The 23474-nt window shown below is 40.2% G+C and overlaps 1 protein-coding gene across 2 annotated transcripts in view; it reads right to left on the bottom strand.

Annotated features, from left to right (window-relative positions):
* Nucleotides 1-23474, bottom strand: part of Ppp3ca (protein phosphatase 3 catalytic subunit alpha) — a 275304-nt gene that overhangs the window by 49092 nt on the left and 202738 nt on the right. For both annotated transcript variants that reach the window (XM_057793038.1, XM_057793039.1), the window contains exons 3-7: nucleotides 19577-19701; nucleotides 12721-12832; nucleotides 11156-11301; nucleotides 7885-8024; nucleotides 1612-1689 (exon numbers count right to left, since the gene is read on the bottom strand). In XM_057793038.1, the coding sequence (XP_057649021.1) occupies nucleotides 1612-1689; nucleotides 7885-8024; nucleotides 11156-11301; nucleotides 12721-12832; nucleotides 19577-19701 (601 nt within the window). The remainder of the gene's footprint in view (nucleotides 1-1611; nucleotides 1690-7884; nucleotides 8025-11155; nucleotides 11302-12720; nucleotides 12833-19576; nucleotides 19702-23474) is intronic.

Below are 23474 nucleotides of genomic sequence, written 5' to 3'. Positions count from 1 at the left end.
ATATATATATATATATATATTTAAAAATTTTTGTCCTTTTCCTTTTCCCTGGTTGCTGAGTTCTAAGAGCTGCCCAAATAGCACCTTTACACGGACAGCCACTTTAATGGTTTAAATTCTAAACAGACTTTGATTTTTTTTTCTTTCTGGAAATACTCAGACATTGGCTTTTCCCAAAAGAAACACCCCATTAAAAACCTTTTAAAATATTTCGGACGTATTTTGTTATTTTTATGCTTTGTTTGGGGTAGGGGCAGGGGTTGTCATAGTGTTAAACAATAATACACCCTTTCTTCCCCAAAGGAACAAGAAAATGTTATTAAAAGACTAATTGACTATCTATCAGACATGCTGCGAGCAAGTGGGGGCTTCTCAAGGGAAGAGTAATTGGTTAAGACACAGATTCCTACTAGTACTTGGACTTTATAAGATGAGGTTGCTTAGGGCTACTTCAAGATTAAGTAAATAAATAGATAAATAAATAAATAAATAAATAACAAAACTACATGACATATCCTCAACTTACCCAAACAATTAAGAAACTGGTCATTTTAAACAAAAATATTTGATGCTAATTGACTTTAGCCAGTTAAGTCAGCCACGTTCAAGTAGTCTCAGGTATGCAGTGTGATTAAGATACATCTGCTCTAAATGTCTAGCCTGCTGGGAAAAACACCAGGAATAACACGGACCCTGCACCCCTGAGCTCAAACAGCTCTGAGGGTCCGGGCATTGTGTGCATGAACAGGTAACTTCAAGGGTCAGCGATAATACACTGTACAATGCCAGATTAGCTCTCACCTCCCCAGGCACTGGTCAGAAGGGACCTTAGCTTCTGTCATGTGCCAGGGACAGGTGCCACATGGGATCCCATAGCGAAGCATAAACACCCCACTTCAGCACGCAGGTTTTAAAAAGGAGTGGCAAAATTCAAAGGGATGAGTTTGTTTCTTTAAAGGCAAGCAAAGGCCCCCTCTCTCTCTCTCTCTCTCTCTCTCTCTCTCTCTCTCTCTTGTACAAAACATTGAGGTAAACACTTGACATTTCTTGGTTTTCCAAACTCTTAAAACTAGGTTTTAAGAATTCACCAAATACAAAATTAATTCTGTCAAATTATTTGATAGTCAGAACATGGTATTATTATTTTCTATTGTTCAACTAATGTCCTAATTTTTCCCCTATAAAGCTCTACAAAGATCAGGAATGGGATGCTTTAAAAGACCCACAACTTAGAATAACTTCTAAATATCTGTGACTCTCATCCACACTGGTTCACAGACTGAGAGGTGGCTGCTGGTTTTCCTCCCTGGTACATAGTGATTGCAAGAATTGAAAGAAATAAGGGAAGGTGCCTCTAAGAAAACGAGTCCTTGAGAAAACAAACGGAAATAGATTTCTTCCCTCTAAAGACAGAGGAATGTTAGAGAGGAATTCCCCAGACATCAGCAGTCGTGTAGCCCCAGCAACTCCGCTACACCTGAGTTGCTAGAAGCCCATTTTAAAACCAGTTCCTTCTGGAACTGAGTCTGGCCAAAGGGACTCTGCTGGGCCTAAGCTGGGTGAGGAGCACCCGAGACTTGACAGTTATGAGAGACCCTCGGCAGCACTCACCCCGCATCCTGGGCTTCGTGGGCTCGGAGGATGGACAACAGGTTATTGTGCTGCAGGAAGTCACAGACAGCCGGATAACTGCCAGACACGGAAAGAAAAGAGAAGCGGTGGTTAGGAGTTCTTCAGGTGTCGCCACATCACCGGGACACCCAGGTGATGCTGAGATCCACAACGCTCAGGAAACAAGTCTCTTGGCGCTGGGGACAGGTGTGTCCCTGAGGCAGCTAAGGCACACACATGTGGAAGGGAAGAAGTTGCTCCTGAAAGGCGTCCTCTGACTTCCACATGTGTGTCTTGGTGTGTACACCTGTGCTCACATACCCAGCATCACACGCCCAGAGTAATAAATAAAATGAAAATTAAAAAAGCTTCAATTTCCAAATGTCATTATTATTGAAACCCAAATTACAAATTGAAACTTAAAATACTGTCTATAACCACTATACCTTTGTTCTAAGACATCTTGAAATAAATCCAAAATCCATAAGCTTTTGAATTTAAATTGGAAATTAAAATTAAGGTCAGAAAAACCAGTATTTTATGAATAAACTGACAATATTCACTATAACTTAAAATACACACACCTGGATATATTGATAAATAAAAAACAATTTATTATACGGGACAAAAATAGTAGAGAAGACAAATGTAGTTTCTATGTTATATACTTGCATGAATTCTCCAATCAACAGGAAGAAAATACTTGTAAGATGGTACATGCCTAGGGATATCAACTGTTTGGTGCGTAGTAGTGATGGTCAGCTTGACAGGTACTAGAGACATCCAGGAGACAACTGGGCATGTCTGGGCCGGAGTTTTTAACATTAGGTTCATCAAAGTGAGCAGATGTACCTTAGCTGGTATCACATTCTTTGGGAGAGGATCCTGGCCGGAATAATAAAATGGAGAAGACCACGAGCTGAGTGAGCGTCAGCATCAGGCTCCCTCTGCTCTCCGACTGCAGAGCAGACCTAATAGGAGTAGCTGATGGTGCCTCGGGGCAACCTGACTTCTGCACTGGGACAGGCTGTACCCTTCTTCCTTCCTCAGAGGGCTCTGGCCTGTATTTTGTCACAGCAGGGGAAAAGCAACGAATACAGATTGCAAGAAAGATTTAGTTCTCTGGCAACAACAGTTCCTTTACAAACTGTAAGTAGTTTCGGGTTCCTCTGTGCACCCATGTGTGTGTGCCCTTGGAGGCAGATTCTCTGACTCTGCAGAGGCAATATGTGGTAACCTATTAGAGCAGGTGATGGATTGTTCCCTTTGCCAGAGGAAGGGCAGGCTGTGCCATGTTTTATAAAATGGACAGAAACATTGAGTGTGATAAAAAAATTAAAAATCTACAGAGGAATAAAATATATTAAAGATAAAATATTCCACATGTCCATGAAAGAACACTGTGAATGTGATCTTGCAAAAGTTCTTCTAGTGTTGGATGGGGATCAGTAGACAGGAGAGGATTAGAAGACCCTGCTCTGAGGGCGTTTGGAGACAGAATGTGAACACAGAAGGCTAAAAGAATATGGAGCAACAGTGGACAAGTTGTACTGGAGCTCCTTGTTTCCTTATTTACGGTCCTCTGACATCAACCGCATTTTGGACTCTGAATTAAACACCTTAGACCTTTTCATCAAGATTTTGCCTGCAGGTACCACTACAATGGCTCTGCGCATGCATAAGCCCTGGCAGATACTTTCCCTATGTGTTTTTTCCTCCTGAAAAGACCAGTTCCTCCACTTGAGTTATGTGACCCTGTAAGGAGCCTTCCTGTCAAGCCCGCTTCACCCCCAGGCCTGTGAAACTGCTGCCTCCCCAGCTGGCACCTAGGACCTACCTGATCCTTATCGCAGGGTTATGCAAAGTATGATTAGAGATCTGCCCTTTAGCTTCAGAACATTCCAGCAGAGGGAATGCGCTGCTCTCTTCACTCCCTCTTCAGAGTGCTTAGCAACAACCTCTCACCTCCTGGAGCTCATGTGTAGTCACTTAAAGAGCCTCAGCAAGGGCAGTCACCAGTGGGGAGATGCAGAGGGTGCTGGTCTTCCTGCCCCCCTCAGCCCTGGACACCACGGTGTAGGCAGGAAGCTTCCTCCTCCTCCTAATGCTCTTCTTACCCCTTGCAGCCTGCCCAGATGCTCCTCTCCTCCGCTGCTGGGGCCTAGTGATGGGTACTCAACCCTGCAGTACCCTGGGGCTTCCATCAGCCTTCTTTTCCTAGGACTTTCTAGTCTCTCCTTTGCTTCAGGGTCCTCTAAGGAATTTAGAATTGAGATGCTGAGGCTTCCACTTTCTGCCAGACCTTCTGCAGAACACAGCGCTCACTTGGATCTGGATATGTGGCAAGCAGTTGCTACTTAAGCAAACTCTTACTTTGAAAAGCTGGGGACCAAATCCAGGTCTTATGTATACTGGGCAAGTGCTCTACCACTGAGCTACATTCCTAATCTGGAGCGAATGTTTTATTCAAGTGAAATATCTATATATAAAGGTCATAAAGCAGAAGACGGCATCCCTTCACATGAAGAACACTTTTATACCTCATACCTACGGCTCAGACACAGGGACCCTCCTCAGAGCTGTCACCCTCATGCAGGGTAACAGGCACCTTGGCTTTCGATGTTAGAGACTAGTTTTCTTGTATGCAGAGTTCACTTCATTGTATCTGACTGTTGACTTTTTCTCATCATTATATTTATGCTATTCATCTATATTGGTATACGTGGTTTTGTTTAGATCACTCTCATTTGCTATAGTCAGCACTTTGTGCATATATGTGACTTGTAATAGTTATTGTGTGCGCGCACACACACACACACTGAGTATACTTTAATCTGTAAAGAAGGTGCTATTTCTACCTTTATTCATACATCTTGATATTATATAGTTTATGATTCTACTAAGCAGGTGTTTGGGTGTCTCCATTTCTTGGTTCTTATGATTACTGATGCAATGAACAATTTTATGCTTGTCTTCTGAATGGGGTAGAGGAGACAAGAAGGGCAGGGGGCTTCAGAACTGGAGGGATTTGAGCGTGGTAAGGAGTTGGAGGCTGCTGCTGTGGGCTTCAAGGCTGCAGGCACAGACACGGGCATGCTAATACTCACGGGGCTCAAGTGAGCTGCAGGTGCAGCCACTAGCACACTAACATTCACATGGGTGCAACCCCAGACTAGGTCCTCACAGCAATGCTGGAACGCCCTAACTGAACTCAAACAGTATAAAGCAGAAGGCCCAGAATACAGCGCTTCCATGATGCACTTGGTACAGACACAAACCAGTAACGAAAGACCAAAACTCCTCCCCACTTTTCTGACTTTATCTCCCATATGTCATGGACCACAATAATCTCCAGTCTGATGCTGGCCCACATGCAGTATTTCAGTCACCTGTCCGAACAATGTGGGCATTTGAGGGTGTAAGCTATGGTCTGTGATTATGAAGTTAATGGAAATACTGGGGGTGGAGCAGCCAAGGAATTTTGTTTTTGACCAGATACTTTTGTCCCATTCAGGACAAATGTCTCATGCAAGAATGCCAAAAGCCATGAGTCTGAGATAGGGACAGGTATATGAGGTGACAGAAACAGGAGGCAAATAAGAGAGGCTGGTGTGAGAAAGCACCCAGAATTCACTACATACATGCATGGCATTGCTAGGAACTTAATTAAAAAGCTAGGGAAAAGCTCTTTTGATACATTTAAATATATTTAATTTCTTTCTCAACTATACATATGTGTGAATGTATGTATATGCAGGTATCCAAGGACGTCAGGTATGCCCGATCTCACTGGAGCCAGGCTCACAGTGGTCTGGAGCTACCAGATGTGTGTGGGTGCTGGGATCTGAAGTCAAATCCTAGGCAAGAGAAGTAGGCACTCTTAATTGCTGAGTCATCTCTCCAGCCCTATCCTGTTGTATTTTTCTGTGTGACTATGTGCTATTTAAATCACAGTCTAGATAATATGTTATACAATCAATAGGGTGGCATATCAAATTACCCAGAATACATAGAGACATGCAAAATAAAATTGTAAGTCAAGATAATTGACAGTTAACATCCAAAGGGATGCAACCACTAAGCTCTTTGGCTAATTTTACAGTCACTTGTACCTGTCTAGACGAACTTTAAGGCATGAATTTAAAAGAATGTCTCTGATCCTTTCAAGGTGACTTTAAAAAGACAAAAGAATTGAAAAAAAAAAAAAAAACCTCTGTGCTAATGGTATATCCTTCTTTCCCTTTGACAGACTAGAATACCCAGAATCCTCTGCTAACAGTCAGTGTCACAAGTTCTGGATTCAGACATTCAGCTCCACAGCAACACATCTGTCAAGATCAAAGGTCAACATCTGTGAAGAAACTCATGCTGATCTGCAGAATTAAAGTGTGAGAATGTGCTTAACTCTAACCATCTGTGTGATAGATAATATCGTATATTTGTGTCTATATTTTCAGAATGTAACAGTTTGAAAGAGATGACCGCCCCCTTAAGTTCATGAGTGAATGCCTGATCCCCAGTTGGCAGAACTGTTTGGCAAGGGTTAAGGGGTGTGGCCTTGTTGAAGGAGGTGGTCAGTCGGTGTGGACTTTGAGGTTTCAACAAAGCTCACAGCATTCCCAGGTAGCTCTCTCTGCCCCATTGTTATCTCAGCATGCAAACTCTCAGCTACTTCTCTGGTGCCATGCTAGCCCACTGTCATGCTCTCTATCATAATGGTCATGGACTCACCCTCTGAAATTGTAAGCCCCCCAAACTCTTTTCATATATGTGTCTTTAGTCATGGTATCTCAGCAAAATGAAAAGGACTGTGTACTGTGTAAGTTTACTCCAGTGTCATTCAGAATAAGGTTTGCCTGGATGGCTGACCCAGTAGATTGACAGCAGAGTGCTATACTATAGATAAATTCAATATGAGTCAACATTATAATCATGTTTGGGTTCTTTATAGTATTATTTTAGTGAAACACAACAGGTAACCTAGAAACCTACATATAATTGGGGCATTTAATACCAGATCTGAAAGGTCTAACATTTGGCTTTAATTTACTTCAAATACCTCTTTTCTATAAGGACAAACATCTTCATAAAATGTTATGCCTAAGTTAAGTGATTATTGACAGGAAGTTTTAAGCTTTTCAGAATTATAGAATGTTTTACTGACATATAACTCATCAACACTTGTGCCTCTTCCAAAACAAGATAATTTGCAGCCTGACATTTTGGTTCAGAATAAGTTTCACTATTATTATGTAAAATAGAACTCACTCCCACAATTATAGTTTCCAGAAAAGATGACTTTATGTTCAAAATGAATTTCCCAATCATACTAACAAATGAAAAAAATTTTCATCTATAATAAAATTTAATGCATAGAATATGTTCCACTATTGAATAGAAAACTTACACAGAGCATACTATCAGCTTGCTGTAGACATGGGAGGTATGTTAATGAATTGTTTTTAAAGAGGTTTTTAGACTAAATCATTTCATGGAAATGAACATTAGTTTTATGGAACATCAGGTGTATTATTTTCAGTTGAAATAGAAAATTAAAAAAGAAAACAGAATGTGTTTTAGAATTTAAAATTCTCCACTTTGTTTTTATATTCTATTTCCTCCTAGGAACATTCCCACCATTACATCACACTGGAAGGGGCCAAACCAAGTTTAGAATACCATGTGCAGCAAAGGTGAGGGTAAAAGATCAGTAAAGTGGCTCAGACACACAGAATTCCAAATGTCCTACAGGTTTCTTTCTGAAGTGACTGGACATTCCAGGTCCCATTTGCACATGTAAAATGCATATTAAGACGTTTTCAACATGGCTTATCCATGGCTAAATGTGAACCCACCCATCCGGTTACCTAGATACTCTGTAACTGCTGGGTCCCAGCCATCTAGGAAGCTGGAAATATTTTAAACGAATCTGAGGATGAGTATGATTTAGTCAGCCAATGAGAGGTCGGTTTTCTGATTTAAGTTATACAAACTGGTGAAACAGAGTATGTTTATGGATGAAAGAAAGGAAGGCCAGTAATGAGACCCTCTTGCAGTTCATGGAGTAGAGATAATTTTTAGTATATTTTATCATCAGCAGCCATCCCCTGTCCCAGCACCTGCCTTTCATTTCTTTCATATTCTTCACAGAATTCATATACATTTGTATGCAGGTATACATTATTTATATCTGTGTATCTACTTATTCCTCCCTAAACCCCAATACTGTAAGACAGACAGGTTCCAGCCTGTGAGGGAGGCCCAGGTCCTCACCTGTAGAAATACGAACATCCCCTGACTGTGTTGTGAGTGAAATGTTCCTGAGTCTTCTCATTCCCGAAGTCCTCCAGGGGGTCCGACCACAGGATGTCACACATGGGCCCATAAGCAGGTGGTTCTTTGAATCGGTCTAACTAAGAAAAATAGAAGACAGAGAACAAAATATTCATCTTTGAACACTCAGAATTCAGAACACACAGGAAGGCAGCTCTGAGTGATGACGATGTGCTCCCACCCCTCAGCCTCAGATGGGAGAAATGGCATCCACCTCTTCCGGTCCCCACTTCACCCCTACTCCTCTAACTTCTCGGCTTTTCCTCTCTTCTTCCTTATGATGAAATATACCCACGTAGTCTGTGCCCTCACCTTCCCCTTTGCCTCTCTCTGTCTATTTAATCCTTACACTTTCCTCTTGTTTTTCTTTTGTCCATTTCCTTTTAATCTTTCTCTCATTTTTTTTTCATCCAAATAACACAGTCACTATCATGATTTCAATCTATTCCTGTCTTATCTGTGAAGGAGGAGCTTGACTTTGTTCTGTCTACCACCCGCAGAGAACTGTCATTTAAAACCTAGATGAGAATCCCTGTGACGTCCTTTTTAACATGACAGAATGATTTTGAGAGTGGGTGGCTTTCTGAGGAGCCACTTGCTTTGTGCCACGTTGACACTCGCTCCTCAGAAGCCACCTCTGCTTCTAGCTGGAGGCCATGCCACTGTGTAGCTGGTCTTGGTGCAAATAAGAGGCTGACAGTGAAAGAGCCTCACATTTCTCTAAACCCTGCTCACACTTCTAGGCTTTAGCATCATTCTTGGGGCCTGCATATGGAATTAGTTTCCCCAGTTATACACTGTGTAGCCATCATGACCATTGCAGTCTGTGCAAAACAACCCCAGAAGAAGTAGTAATGGCGCCTCATGGAAGAGGATGGTGGTACACAGAGAAGAATCTGTGTTTATTTAATGTGCTTTCATTTAATTTTTCAGGATTAATTTAAAACATAATGGTGTTATATGTATATTCATGCACTGGTATGAACATGTGAGCACAGGTGGTCCCTGAAGCCAGAAGAGGCATCAGATCCTTCGGGGCTGAGGGTTACAGGTGGTTGAGAGCCACCTGGCATGGCTGCTAGGAACCAAACTGCAGTCCTCTGCCACAGATATGTCTTTAGCCCCTTGTTTGACTTTTAAAGAAAAAATAATAGCACAGTTTTCCAATAGGAAAGAAAAAGCCTATCAGTCCCTCTACTTCTGAGAACATAAGTCAGTTGCAGATTAATGACAGGATTCATAAAGGAGCTGAATATTTGGCTTCCTGAGATAAAAACAAATATTGATTTCATGGCAATAGATACTTATAAGGTAGAAATATATTTGTGATTTGATAAGTTATTTTCTCAATTCTGTAAATTCCAATGAACATTACTAAGGGAACAGTAAGCAGTACGAAAATGATTATTCATTTTAGAGTTCAGGTTCATTGTTTCTTTTTGTCAATGACTACAGTTTTAACACAATAGTTAAAAAGCTAAGTCTTTTCTGTTTTTTCCCTCAAAAGCAGTAAAAAGGGTACAGGATGGATTTTCAGCACTTTCTCCTGTTGGAAGGATGCTTGGTACACTTTGCATCTTTCATTTAGGCCCATGAATTTGTCAATGTCATCAAGTACAACACACATGCATGTGTGTGGTTCCCAGCATCTGTTAGTAAGCAAGGTTGGTTGCTTATGGTGTCACATTTTCCATTCCCCTGCCATGATAAGCTATACAGTTCCTAGTATACAGGTTGTGTGATGATTTTATTTCATCACTAAACACAGTGGGAAAATACTAATTACTAAATTAATATTAACTAAAGACAGCTCCTATAATTAACTTGGAACTGCTGCTGAGAATACAAATTTGTGATGCAGCAATGGAAACATTCAAGCTCAAGAAACTAAAAAAAAAAAAAAAAGTATGAATTACTCAAATGACATCATTCGGTCTCGTGTATGAACACCCACAGGCAAAATCTGAGTTATGTACAAGAGGAATCTTAAGTAAGCCACTACTTGTATACTCATTGGCATCCAGGTTACTGGATGACTTGTTTGAAGCCAGAGTTTACTTACAGCATATCAGGCTCAAATAAATACCAGGCAGCATGTATCTTTCTAGCAAAACTCAGCCAAATTCCAACTTTAGTAGTTGAAATGCAGCAATTCAAAAATAATTTCAGTTACTCATTCCTTCTAAAGTGTCTGGCAAGAATAGTAAAAGGGGGTCAGACTCATCTCCACACTCGCTTCTCTGCTTGGGAGAGTGTAATCCCTTTTCCCAGGGCTCTAGAAGGCAGGGAGAGGTGTCTGAGACAGTCTTTACACATCAGTAATTCCTGCAGAAAAATGTGGCTTTGGTTTCTTAGCTCAAAAGCTTAGTGGAGAAAATTATATCCAAATTACGATCCTGTATGTTCTATACGTGCACGAACAATTGTCATGGGTTAGACAATTACAAGCACATGTGCAGATGATACAGGAAAATGTTTTTATTGTGCTTTCTTTTGGAGATTTGGGCACCAAAAGTACAATAATATTCTTTTTAATAATCTCCCATGTCTTTTCTTACATTGCTGCATTATTAGAATATAAACATTGAGAAATAAAACATTATTTCTGTTGTGCAGCATTGTCATGTATTATTGCATTGTATTATGAAAAGTAGACAATACACTTTCTCATTCCACCTCAGTTATCCTTCTGCTGGGAAATAACAGCGACAGTAAACATGAAGTCAAAGCATGCTTCGGGAAAAAATGCAGCAAATTTTAATACAGTCAACACAATACTACCTTTGCCTTTGCTAAATGCTGACTGAAATATTATATAGTGGAACAACAACAACAAAGACTATCATGATAAAGACATTTTAAAGGTTAAGGTGTGCTATTTCTCCAAAGACTAAGCAACTTTTCCAATTTAACAAACCAGGAACATACAATGGACTATTTGAAAAATAAGAAAATGAAACTGCCCATATGCGTTAGAGATCAAATATATGATTGTTTCATGACAAATGCCATGTGCTCAGCCAAACCCTGAGGGTCTAGATATGTATCTTCTCTTTAAGCTAACAATTTGATATAAGTCAGGGAGATGCGAGTGCGTTCAGTTATTTTAAATGAAAACGATGCAAGTAGTGAGAGGGGCGGGACAAGTGAGATCATCCAGTACCTGATGAAGGACAGAGAACGAGCAGACGCGGACAATAATAGAGCTTACTTTTCTGATGTCATCTAGAGTGTTAATCTCTGGGGACAAACCACCATGGACACACAGGAACTGCTGGTTCATCAGTGCGGCCAGGGGAAGGCAGTCGAAGGCGTCCATACAGGCGTCATAAACTCGTTCTGAATACTTTATTTTACCTTTGGAATACAGTGAGAAGGAAAAAGTTACGTCATGCCTTTGTCACAAGGAATATATTATTGAACTCGCTTTGGTTCTTTTCAATGTTTTCTTGCCAGGGTAATATGAATGTGACCCTTCCAAACAGAATCAATATGATTTCCAAGACTCATAGATTAACCTTCATATACAATATTTTCTATTTCTGCTATTTCTCCATATTGTTTATGTTTTATAACTTTTGTCTATAAATTCAAGACTTTCACATACCTTATGTGTACACACACACACACACACACACACACATTTGAATAAGTGGAAGACAACTGAAAGAGGGCCATAAAGCTGGTTGATATTTCCCATAAGATTTTGGAGAAAAGCCATAGCCAAGAAACTTTCTGAAGCTTTTTCTGCCTCACAGAGTTCTTATTTCCCCATATTGACTCACAGCTAATGTTTTTAGGAAAGTCTTTATGCTTCACTGAATATAAAACCAAATTACAGAGAGAAAAAGAATTAAAGTTTCAGTAAACAACGGGAAAAACACATGGGGGGGGATAGAGCTTATACAAAAAGCATTCCTTTGTCCAAGTATCTATATGTAAAGAAAGGAATCAGCTTTCATTTGGTCTAATGTCCTAGAGGCTGATATCTTTGAGGCTGCAACACAGAGGTTCAATTTGGCCCCATTTTTTTCTTCTGGACTTGACTAAGACTCACTTTCCTAAACAGTCGTTGTGTACTATAACACACATGAAACTTTAGCTTAGATTAATAGACCACTTGATAAAACCTATGATTAAAAAAATACATTCTGGCTCGTTCTTATGCAGGCCTTGTATAGGCTACCACAGTCACTCTAAGTTCATGAGTAAGTGGTCCTGTCATGCTCAGAAGAAACTGTTTTGTTTTCTACTTCCCCAGCTCTTGCCTCTTACAATCTTTCTGTCCCTCTTCTAGCATGGGAGCAGAAAGGATCCATGAGCTCTGTACTAACTGAGGCACTATGGACAGCTGATAGCCTCTCTAGGAGGATGAGTTAGTTTTCTTTAAGGGTGTAGCCTAGGGTAAGTTGATGATATTCTCTTGGATGGGCCCACATCTAGGAGTATTATGAGCAATATAAATTGGAAATGGAATGTCAGATAAAAGACAAAATTCTGGGTGTAGGGATATGGAGGTGAACCAGGGAGGAGTTAGAGGGTAGGGTGGAGAGTCCATATGACCAAAGACAATTGTATGCTATTCTGTAAGAACTATAAACAGAATTTAAAATTAAATGTTTCATTAAAACTGCCCATGTTGAGAAAGATGATATAAAATGTCACCTAAAGCTTTGACCTTTATGCAGAGAATAATAACATAGTATGTTTTCATTTACCAGTTAAAATAACTTAGTACATATATGACATTAAAGGAAAAAGTCACAGTATACTTACATTCTTGTTTAAATGTGAAATACTCTGTTAGATGTCTACATTCATGATTTCCACGAAGTAAAAACAGTGTTTTTGGGTAAAGAATTTTCAAGGCCCACAAATACAGCACACACTAAAGAAAAAAAATAAACAGAAAATAAGCATCTTCCATTGTATTTGCTCATTTCATCAATTAACAAGAACTCAATGTATTATGGACAACCTTCTCACACCAGAGGATACTGAAAAGCAAAGAGAATACAACCTAAGGTAGGTACCACTTGCAACGTCTCTCTTGGCATCTGATTAATTTTTTTAAATTTATATTTATTTATGCATCTTTATGTATGCATGAGCACATGAGTGGAGGGCAGTGGACGCCACACTGGAGACGGCTCTCTGCTGGACTCAGGTGGTCAGGAGCAGCAGGAAGCGCCTTTACTCATCGAGCCATACTGCTGGCTCTCATCTTGTCCTTAAATGGACATTTCAGATTGTGTGACAGTGATGGCTAGCTACACACAGATCAGGTGTGGAATAAATATTCATTGACACAAACTTTACAGAGATGAGGTATAAGTGGAACAATCAAATATTAATACCAATATTACCCTCAAGTGTCATTCATTAAGAAGCCACACAGAGCAGAAAACAATTCTTAGAAAAAAACAAGCATGCTGTCTCCTCTCCATGAAGCTTGTGTTCCCAAAGTGCAGGCAAGGCAAGGACCTCACAGATATACAGACAGACCAGACTCTGATCATGAAAACACACACAATATTTACACTTCATTCACCAGTCTTCCAACACACAGTAGGCATGCTGCAATCCTAAAAAGAAAACCTATATGAAATGTATCTGCTGGCTACCTGGGAAAGATACTCGCCTGCAAAGGATATTCATCTGATAACTTCTGTGGTAATTTATCAAAGCGTGGAAATATTTATGCTTGAACATATAGTCCAGGAGTTTTGGGAAAATACTAATTAAGGAGACAAGTGTAGATTACTGTAATATTCCAACATGTCATCTTCAAATATGACACAGTGATTGAAGTAAGGAAAATCAACAGTTTGGCATTAGTGTGTGTGTGTGGGGGGGGGCAGGGTGTATGAATGATTGTTTTTCCAACTATAGCCATTAGCTAAAGTTCATGTTATTAAGATATTAGTATAACTGAAGAGCTGACCAACTATCCTCCATAAGTGGCCCTTGAAGCAGCATGACCCTCTATGCTTGCAAATCTCCGTGCCATCTCAGTGATGAGTGAGGCCGCCTAATAAGTCCTTGCTAGGAATCCTATTTTAGAACTACAGTTACATGTTTAAATAAAAGGTGTTTGTACGATTCAAATTCACCTCATTATTTCAGAGAAGGCATTTACTACATGCCATGAACGTCAATGAGAGGCTTGTTACCAGTTCAACGTTGTGAACACCCCTTGACGCAGGTGGTGTGTATGTATACACATAACTACTTGTAAGCTGGCAGTTAAGTAGGAAGGCCTAATTTGGAAGAGGAATGGTTATATAAAGACCCTTTAAGCCTGGCGGTGGTGGCGCACGCCTTTAATCCCAGCACTTGGGAGGCAGAGGCAGGTGAATCTCTGTGAGTTCGAGACCAGCCTGGTCTACAAGAGCTAGTTCCAGGACAGGCTCCAAAAAAAAAAAAAAAAAAAAAAAAAGACCCTTTAAACATATGCTAACAGGTGCTTAGAAACAGTATGCCTAAAAGCACTAAAGCCTTACTTGGACTCATCAGTTTGCTATAAGCAGTCTAGAAGGCTGGCATCCCTGCCTGTACCTTACTTTGTCTTCAACCTTTAGACCAGAATTCTCAGAATTCTGCTTAACTTTGCACATTGGCATGTTAATCACTCTTGTCTGTGTAAAGCCAGTACTACTCAATTGCCTTGATGGAGGACAGAACACAGGTGACAGGAATTGAGGCATCTTCCTGTCAGGTCTTACAATGTCCTCGGGGTCAGCTATTGTCCTAATCCTGCAGTTACAGCGGCTTCCAGGACCAGCAGGGTTTTGCAACGTATTATCCTTTGAGGAGCTCACCCTCAAGCAGAGGCAGTGGCCACAGGGAAGCTGGGTTGTTCTCTCAAGCAACAGAGCAAGGGAGTCTTGCAGAACAAGCAACTTGCAGAGCCAGATCTTGTACAACCAGACCTCAAGGACACTGGGATTTCCTTGCTGTGTGGCACCTGCCCCTAAGTCAATTCTCCCACCACTTAAACTTGAAACTCCTATCAGTATCCTGACGACTGACTTGCGGGTCATGAAATTCCTTTTCTGTTCCTCTCCCCAGTGAGCTGTGTCAATTCAAAGTCTTGTTTTCTGTCTTTTACTCCTGGTCTCCGTAACTGGACAGGCACGGCAGGTGGCTGGACCTAGTCTGCTGGGAGTCCTGGGCTATTGCTTTAGAGTCTAGAACACATGCACTACCGAGATTCCTACCTGAGTGTGTTTTATTTAGAGTTCAGTGAGAACGCATAAGTTCTAGCTAGTTAGTACAGATTTCTTTTTAAGTTTTTGAGTACAACTCACATAACACTAGATGAACACTGCACATGCAACTCTATGAAAATTTACACATATGCACCCCATTAAACCACTACATGGACCTAGAACCTACAACACTCTCACGTTCCCTCCTCATGACTCACTTTTTGAAAAATTTAGCTGAAATTCCGACCTCTTTAGATTAATTTATTTCCCTATCACAATTTATTTTAAAATAAAGCAATTATCTCTCCATCTAAAATCTAAACTGCATTTTGGAAGCCCACTCAACTACCTGGGAGGCTAGAGGAATTTTATCTGAAGACCCACATTTTCTTTATAGCAGTGCTTAAAGATTTTATTCCATCTGATACTGGCATGCAGCCTTTTAACTTTATCCCTCTAGTCTTAATTACCAAAACTCTTTCATAACTGAAATCTTCTAAGAGATATTCATAAATGTTCCATGCTAAATATTCCTAGTATTTATAAGTGTACATTTAAAATGATGTTATGTACACTTATGGATGTACTTATGGATGTAAAATACGGAGCATGTGATAGACAATTGGGATATATTAACCCTATCTTTGAAGAACAAAAGGTGGGGACAAAAGAGGGGGGAAAGGAGAGGGACAATAAACAAAAACAAAAAAGAGGAAGAAAAACCAAGGAGAGAAGGGGAAAGAAAAAGAAAAATAAAGGAAGAAAAATAACTCAATTTTCCAAATTCTTGGCTCAAAGTATTCTCAAGTGCGAGTCATTTTTTTTTCCACACATTATTTCCTTTTCTCCTGTGGCAAGCATAAAATATCTTCCAAACACTAAATAAGACCGCAACACAGCCAGCATGGAAGAAATGGCATGGTAAATGAAAGGGCAAGGGTGGACTGGAGGGTGGAGCCCTGCCAGCCTTCACCCTCAACATCTGCTGGGGAGGACTGCCAAGCATAGCAAGGTCTTCTTACTGGAGGATGCTTTGTCATATAAAGTCCCAGCCTTCTGAAAAGCTGAAGCTCTTTAACAAAACCATGACTCGTTAAAATTATCACAAGCAAATGAAGCGAGAGGAATCAGTGTCACTCAGGTGTCTGTTCTGTTAGTGGGCAATGGCCGTGAGCCAGCATTTTACTGTCTGAGCTAGTTAAGGCAAGAAGAGCACCAAGTTCCATGGACCCTTCTGCATAGTGAGGATGTAAACGAGCCATAGCAATCACTTCAATTCACCTTACCATTGCTACTGCTAACTAAACAAGAATTCACAACTTCTAGCTAGAGTTACTCAACATGAAAGATTACACTGATTTCTATCATAGACATAGTTTTGGCCAATTTATGACCCGTTCTTAATAAGGCAGCACTAAGAACATTGTCCTCTTTGTCCACTGATAAAAAGTGCTGTGATTTACTTAGTAATTTAAGCATTTAGATGGACAGCCTTCTTTCAAAATTGCATGGAGTTCTTAGGAACTGTAAGGCAGCACGAGAGGCAAGGAAGTGAAAAGGAGATTACGGTTTTAGCTACATAGAGACCAGCTCCCTGAACTGGTAACTACTCATGCTTCAAAATGTCCTGATCAAAACATATGCTTCTGAGTCATGGATGGCCAAGTGTAGGCTATCACATAAACCTGGAAAGGATCCAAACTCCTGCAGTATGGAACATGACTCCTCTAAGATACCACTTATCTGGTCTGACAAGCACACCATGAAGTGGCCGTCCAAGACCAGTGCCCTGTCAGGACCGCTGGCTCCCAAGCCTGGTGGCTCTGCTTTGTCACCTCCGCCATGTGATCTACTGCTTGCTTCTTATTTTCAGGCGGCAGCACGGAATGCTGCCTGGCTTACTGTGGTTCACAGCTAATAAACACAACAACCTTTCACACTTCAATGTGCTGGAGGCCTTAGAGGCCTGGGCTGAGGTCTGGATGAAAGCATCTCAGGAGAGGTCAGCTCACTGCCAACTCAAGGTGGTGCGCTGCAGAATACCTGCAGAGAGCCTAATGAAGTGAACACAGAAAACAGCTGTGCATGACAGGTCTGGAGAGAAACACGCCCAGCTGTAGACCTAAATATACACATAGGCTTGATCAAAGAGACTAGGTAGGGTCATACAATCATCAGAAGGAGAAAGGTTTGGTGTAAGACAAATTACAGTTGAGAACAAAATTACTTCTTCCATCACTACTCAAAAGCTAGCTTGTTTGGGGGTTCATTTTGTGGGGAATATAGTATTTTCAGCAAACAAACCACAGTAGACATCTAGAATTATTCTTAGAGTATTTCATACACATCAATGGTTCCTCATAGTCTGGTGACCTCTGACCATAAAATTATTTTCACTGTTACATCATGACTGAAATTCTGCTATTGTTATGAATCATAATATAAATATCTGATATGCAAATGGTCTTAGGTAACCCTTGTGAAAGGGTCATTTGACCCCCCCAAAAGGGGTTGTGACCCATAGGTTGAAAACCACTGGTATACGTGCTTGATCTGTTTCAATATGCTGATCATATGAGTTTTAATATGCTGATCATATCGCAGCCACAGAAAAGCTACTCACAGGTCACAACTAAATCAAAATTGTGACCATACTACCGCTGAAACACTTTGTTATTTTTGTGTGTATGCAGAACGTTCATGGGTCTGTATTCATTTTAACTGAGAACCAGTTATGAAGATGGCATTTTGGACGAATGCATCTCGGAACGTTTTAATGTTTTAATGTACTATGACACCTACATGGCACATCATTTAGCAGGACACTTTGATCTTTGTATGAATTTTAAATTTCAAACTGAAAACAATAGACAAAATATTGCAACCCTCTTATTTCTAATATCAAGAGCGACTATAGATTCTTTCAAAGAAAAACATATCCCAAGGACCAAATTGGGGATTTCTACTTTCCAAACATTTTTTTTAATGGAGCTCTAAAAAACTCTGATTAGGAGATATTTAGAATATTTTAAATGGCCACAGATACAGAGTTGTAGTTTTTGTAGGAAAAGCAAACAGAACTAGAGTGGATCTCAGTGTTATGATGATACTTCCCTAGTGTACACGAGAGCCTGCTTCAATCCCTAGCACTCTGAACCTAGAACAGCTTCCATGCCAGGGTTTGGTTCTATTTAGAGTGTGTATAATCCTAGTTTCTTGTCTAGACTTACATTTCTAGAGATCAAGGAGATACTTTACATTTCTCCATAGTCGGAATCATAGTGTAGGTCGGTGACAAAATACTCAAACATGTTTATGTCCATTTATAATGGTTTATATATACATATAAACTATATATATACATGTACACATATGTACATACATTCACACACACAAATAAAGAGAGAAAGAGTTTCAATTTTTATTTGCAGGTAACTAAATACCCCAAATATCCAGTTGATATGTTTGAGGTTGACACAATTTATTAACATTAAATGTCTCTTAAGTAAATCCTTTTTTGTTTGTTTGTTTTGCTTTTTTGGTTTTTCAAGACAGGGTTTCACTGTAGCTTTGGAGCTTGTCCTGAAACTCACTCTTGTAGACAAGGCTGGCCTCGAACTCACAGAGATCCGCCTGCTTCTGCCTCCCAAGTGCTGGGATTAAGGTGTGCACCACCACTGCCCGGCTTGTAAATCTAATATTAAAATATTTTAAAGCCCTTTTCCATATGATGGTTGTGAGTCAATGGTGCGAGGCATCAGTCATGCTCCTTAATGCATGAAAATAGTGTTCCTTCCTATCCACTGTTCTCTTAGGAGCACATATTGACTAGTATCTATGAGCTTCAGCTTCAAAATTTCCTCTTACAGAAACCATGTTCTCCCAGTATAACTGTTGGGCCCTTCCTGAGACATCATGAGACTTGAGTACAAGGTCTTGCTTTTATTTTTAATATAATTTCTATTCCCTTAAAGTAGATGATGATGGAAAAGCTGATGAAGAGCCTCTACTCAATGAATATCTCTTCTACTTTGACTAATTAATGACTTTGACAAATTTCCTAGTGCGATGATAGGTGCCATGATCTAGCAGCTGCCAGTGTCCTCACACTGGCATGCCATCATTCTGTTTCCATTTGTGAAAGTGACTTACTCTCATAACCATAAGCCATAGACATGGCAACTCAAGTCCCGTTATGCTATCAACTGTAATTAGTTCTTTCAATCAATTTTTAAGAACAGCAAAAGACAACATTTTACCATTTCGTCATCCCTCTGCATAAAAATATACAGGATTATTTATCTCCTTAAGTGTACTGAAATTGAGTGCTACATTCTAGATTTTTGCAAGGCGTTTATTTCCTTATCTTACTACAGAATCAGCGATCCATAATGGGCTAAGAGGAACCCATGTGTACTTACTTCGATACTGAAGTACCCTCTGTCAACATAGTCCCCTAAGAAGAGGTAGCGAGTGTTGGCAGGGGATCCTCCCACTTCAAAGAGCTTCATCAAGTCAAAGAACTGTCCATGGATGTCCCCACAAACTGAAAGATAAAACAGAGTTTATGTCAATATGTCAATAGTAGCTTATGTGACTGAGTCATAAAATCAAATTTGCAGAGCAGGAGAAATCAGACAGAAAAGCCAAGCCCTTTTGAAGATGCCAGAGTTGCTCTGTTGTTCAGGTTTCCTAACTCACAACTTCACTGGAAAAATGGTGCTGCTAAGAACAGCAACAGCAATGGATGTTGTTGTAATACATAAAGCAATTTTGCAAGAGATCCTGTTAAGAAATTTGATTTTTCGCAAGTTCCTTCTAACATTGCCATGGGATAAGAATTAATTGTACACATCAGAAAGGAGGGAACGACAGGTCAAGGATCTGGCACAATCTACGTCCAATGGAGGTAGGAATTCTACCCACTATGCATTATTGTTTTGGAAAGAAAAAAAATGGTGATGTGCATAAGAAATACTATGTTTTCCTAGGTCTAATATGCAACTGACAAATTTAAATATTAAAAGAATGTTTTTCTAAGATATATTATTAATTGTCAAAACACTTTTGTAAAGTATATCTGAGGAACTGTAATTGAATAAAATCACTAGGAACTGATATTTCTTAAATTTACAGTTTTGTAAGCCAGAAGTTCAGAAAAAATTTGGCTTTCTTTTGGTTTGGCACTTATTACTTCTATAAATGCTGAGACTCTCAAAATTAACAGTATAATGTCTGCTATATGGAGGAGACATTAACATATGTTAAGTAGTTTGACAAGGTCACAGCCAAAAATGAACAATCGGAGCTTAAAGTCAGATTGATTTGATTAAAAAGTTTTCTTTTTAACCATCATAGGTTTTTATGCACACACATAAATTATTAATTATTTTGAAATGAACTATGCTTAAATAATGGACATCATGTGGATGTTTCTTCATAGGACAATATCTTAACACACTGGATGCAGTGACCACAGGTGAGTTACTGAGACAGGTTGAAGGTCGTTATTCAGGCTGAAGGTCATTATTCAGCAGGCAGAACCTTACTACAGAGTCCATTGATGAAACAACTGCATGCCAATGAACGAAGTTTAGATGACTGTAAAATCCTATTTTCCACCGTGGAATAAAGACTATGAAGCAGGTAGGCGAGGTTTTAGGACATCTGCGCTTAAGACTCTTGGTCTATTAAAATGGTGTAAGCAATCGGGAACCAAGAGTGCTCAGGCATACCTTTCCGGGTTCCAGCCGGAGCCTCTTCCCTCCCGTCAGCAAGAGTCACTTAAAGTGATCAGAAGCACACTCTTCACTTCTTTGGAGTAAGAACTCGTCTTATTTGTTTTTTTTTTTTTTTTTGGTTTTTCGAGACAGGGTTTCTCTGTAGCTTTGGAGCCTGTCCTGGAACTCCCTTTGCAGACCAGGCTGGCCTCGAACTTACAGAGATCCGCCTGCCTCTGCCTCCCGAGTGCTGGGATTAAAGGCGTGCGCCACCACCGCCCGGCCAGAACTCATCTTATTTATCCGTAAGGATAGTTTTATTCTTATGGTTGAATATTTCACAACTGGGTCTTTCTTCTGAAGGACTGAGGAATTGGGGCTGAGACTGAGCACAGCATGCTCTTCTTGAGATACCATGAAGGTCTCAACCAAGAGCAAAGAAAGAAAGACCAGTGAGTGTTTTGGCTCGTATGCTGCCAGGTGAAGAAAGCTGGCTCTGGGGGAGACAAGACGACCTGGCATCCACAGGAAGCTACTTAGACAGCTCTGGAAACCCGAAGGTTGGCAAACTCTTCTGGCTGCAGCTAGATCTTAGCCCAAAGCCTGCCTGGGCAACTTAGTGACATCCTGCCTGGAGACAACAAAACCGAACAGGAAAAGGGGAGCAGGGGCTATTGCTTAACAAATCAAAATAAGGCATCTGTCTTACAAACTCAACTACAGCTTACCTTCTATTATAATTTTTAAAAGGCAAGGCTAAGACTTATTAACTAACAAGGAGTAAGAATTCCACTGATTTACATTATAGTGTAGCTGGTATGGTTACTTACAAAAATACCAACTTCTCTTATGTAGAAGCGATTTTTCTACCTGTTATGCTTGTTTCAACCAAACGTTCGTAAAGGAAAAAAGGGTTTGTCTAGAAAATGCGTGTTCACATACATGTGTTCATATGTCCTTCACTACACCTGCAAAGCAAAGGAAGGAGCTCTACTGAATGCCAACGCTTATGATCCCAACAGTTCTGTGCTGCCCAGCTACTGCTTCTCTTTGTATGGTGGCTCCCTATTAGGGCATGAGGATTGGTTACTGGAAAAGGTTCAGAGAAAACACGAGGCTACGTGACCGAGTGAGACAGGCTCCAAATATTATTTTATGGTAGTGGCAAATTTAATCATCACATTATAGGCTGTTATTAAACTATCCCCAAGTCAAAACAGTCCCACGAGAACCACAAAAGGAAATGTGGAACCACACTAACTGGCACGGACCCCTGACCAGCCAGTTCCAACCCCCTGCTGTGTTCTTCACTATCTGAATGACCTTTGGCAGGTTCCTCAAGTTTTGTGAGTCACGACATACTTATATACAAACTTTAGTGACATGGGCCTTATTCCTTACAGAAGATTATTTGTGAAATTAACCATGTTACTATTGTAACAGGCTTAGGAGTTCCTGGATTTGGGTAAGAACTTGAGAAATGTTACACCACACACCATTTCCAAATGGCTGCACACAGAATTGTCAAGGTACCAGGCTGAAGGGATTCTCCTGGTTGGGGCTGGAAAGCAGGCCTTCTGGACACATCCCAAAGCAAATGCCTTCTCTCCTCACCCTTCCTATCCTCTCTTTGCATTTTCCCTTCCCATTTCAATTCCTGACCATGCCTGAAAATCCCAGAGTAATGGGTTTTACTTTGCCATGTCAGAGACAGAAATACCAGGATATTCCCTGAGGCTGTAGACCACAGGTTAAAAACGAGGCAACTGACACACTGTAGGAGAGTTGGGGAAAAGTAGGAAAACCCATGATGAACAAGAGGTTTAGGAAATGGCCGAGTGAGCAAAGGGTTTGCTGCATAAGCATGAGGTCCGGAGTTTGCATCCCCAGATACCATGTCAAAGAAGCCCATTGTGGTCGCTAGCATCTCTGATCCCAGTACTTCTACTTGAGGTTGGAGGTCGAGATAGGAGAAGGCAATGGCATACATGCAATGGCAAAATAGGATATCATATCTCAAGGTGCACAATGAGGACAGACACCTGAGGTTGCCATTTGACCTGCATATGCCTGCTGAGGCTTTGTGCATGCTTGCACTAATACACATGATACACACACACATATCAAACACACATACACAAAAGCACATGATTAAAGAACAGAAATTATAAGAGGTGATGAAAAACTCCAGACAATTAAAAATCATAGACACTACTTTAGTTGGAATCTAGAAATATTATTATCATGAAGGTAAATTTATGTCATAGAAAATTAATTTTTTATTCTGTTCTACAATCTTGACCATGGCAAGCATTGGACCATAGTTTAACAACATAATAAAGAAGAAAGCAATTATTAAAATCAAGTGTTTCAAACCTAGCACCCAGACAAACATTCACTCCTGGGATTTTTCACATTGTCCCGAATTTTATGTCTCAACACTGTACCAAGCTGTTACAAACACAACCGCTTACGATGATGGTCAGCAAATGAAAACAACTTACACACATAATTATATCTAAAACATTGAAGCCCAACCAAAGCAAACAGAAACTTAAAGAAAGCATGCCCGAGAAAGTAAAATCTTTTATAAGGATAC

Source organism: Chionomys nivalis, chromosome 18 (assembly GCF_950005125.1).
Source record: "Chionomys nivalis chromosome 18, mChiNiv1.1, whole genome shotgun sequence".
Classification (NCBI taxonomy): Eukaryota; Metazoa; Chordata; class Mammalia; order Rodentia; family Cricetidae; genus Chionomys; species Chionomys nivalis.
Note: the sequence above shows the minus strand (reverse complement) of the source record. Positions and strands in the feature narration are given on the sequence as shown.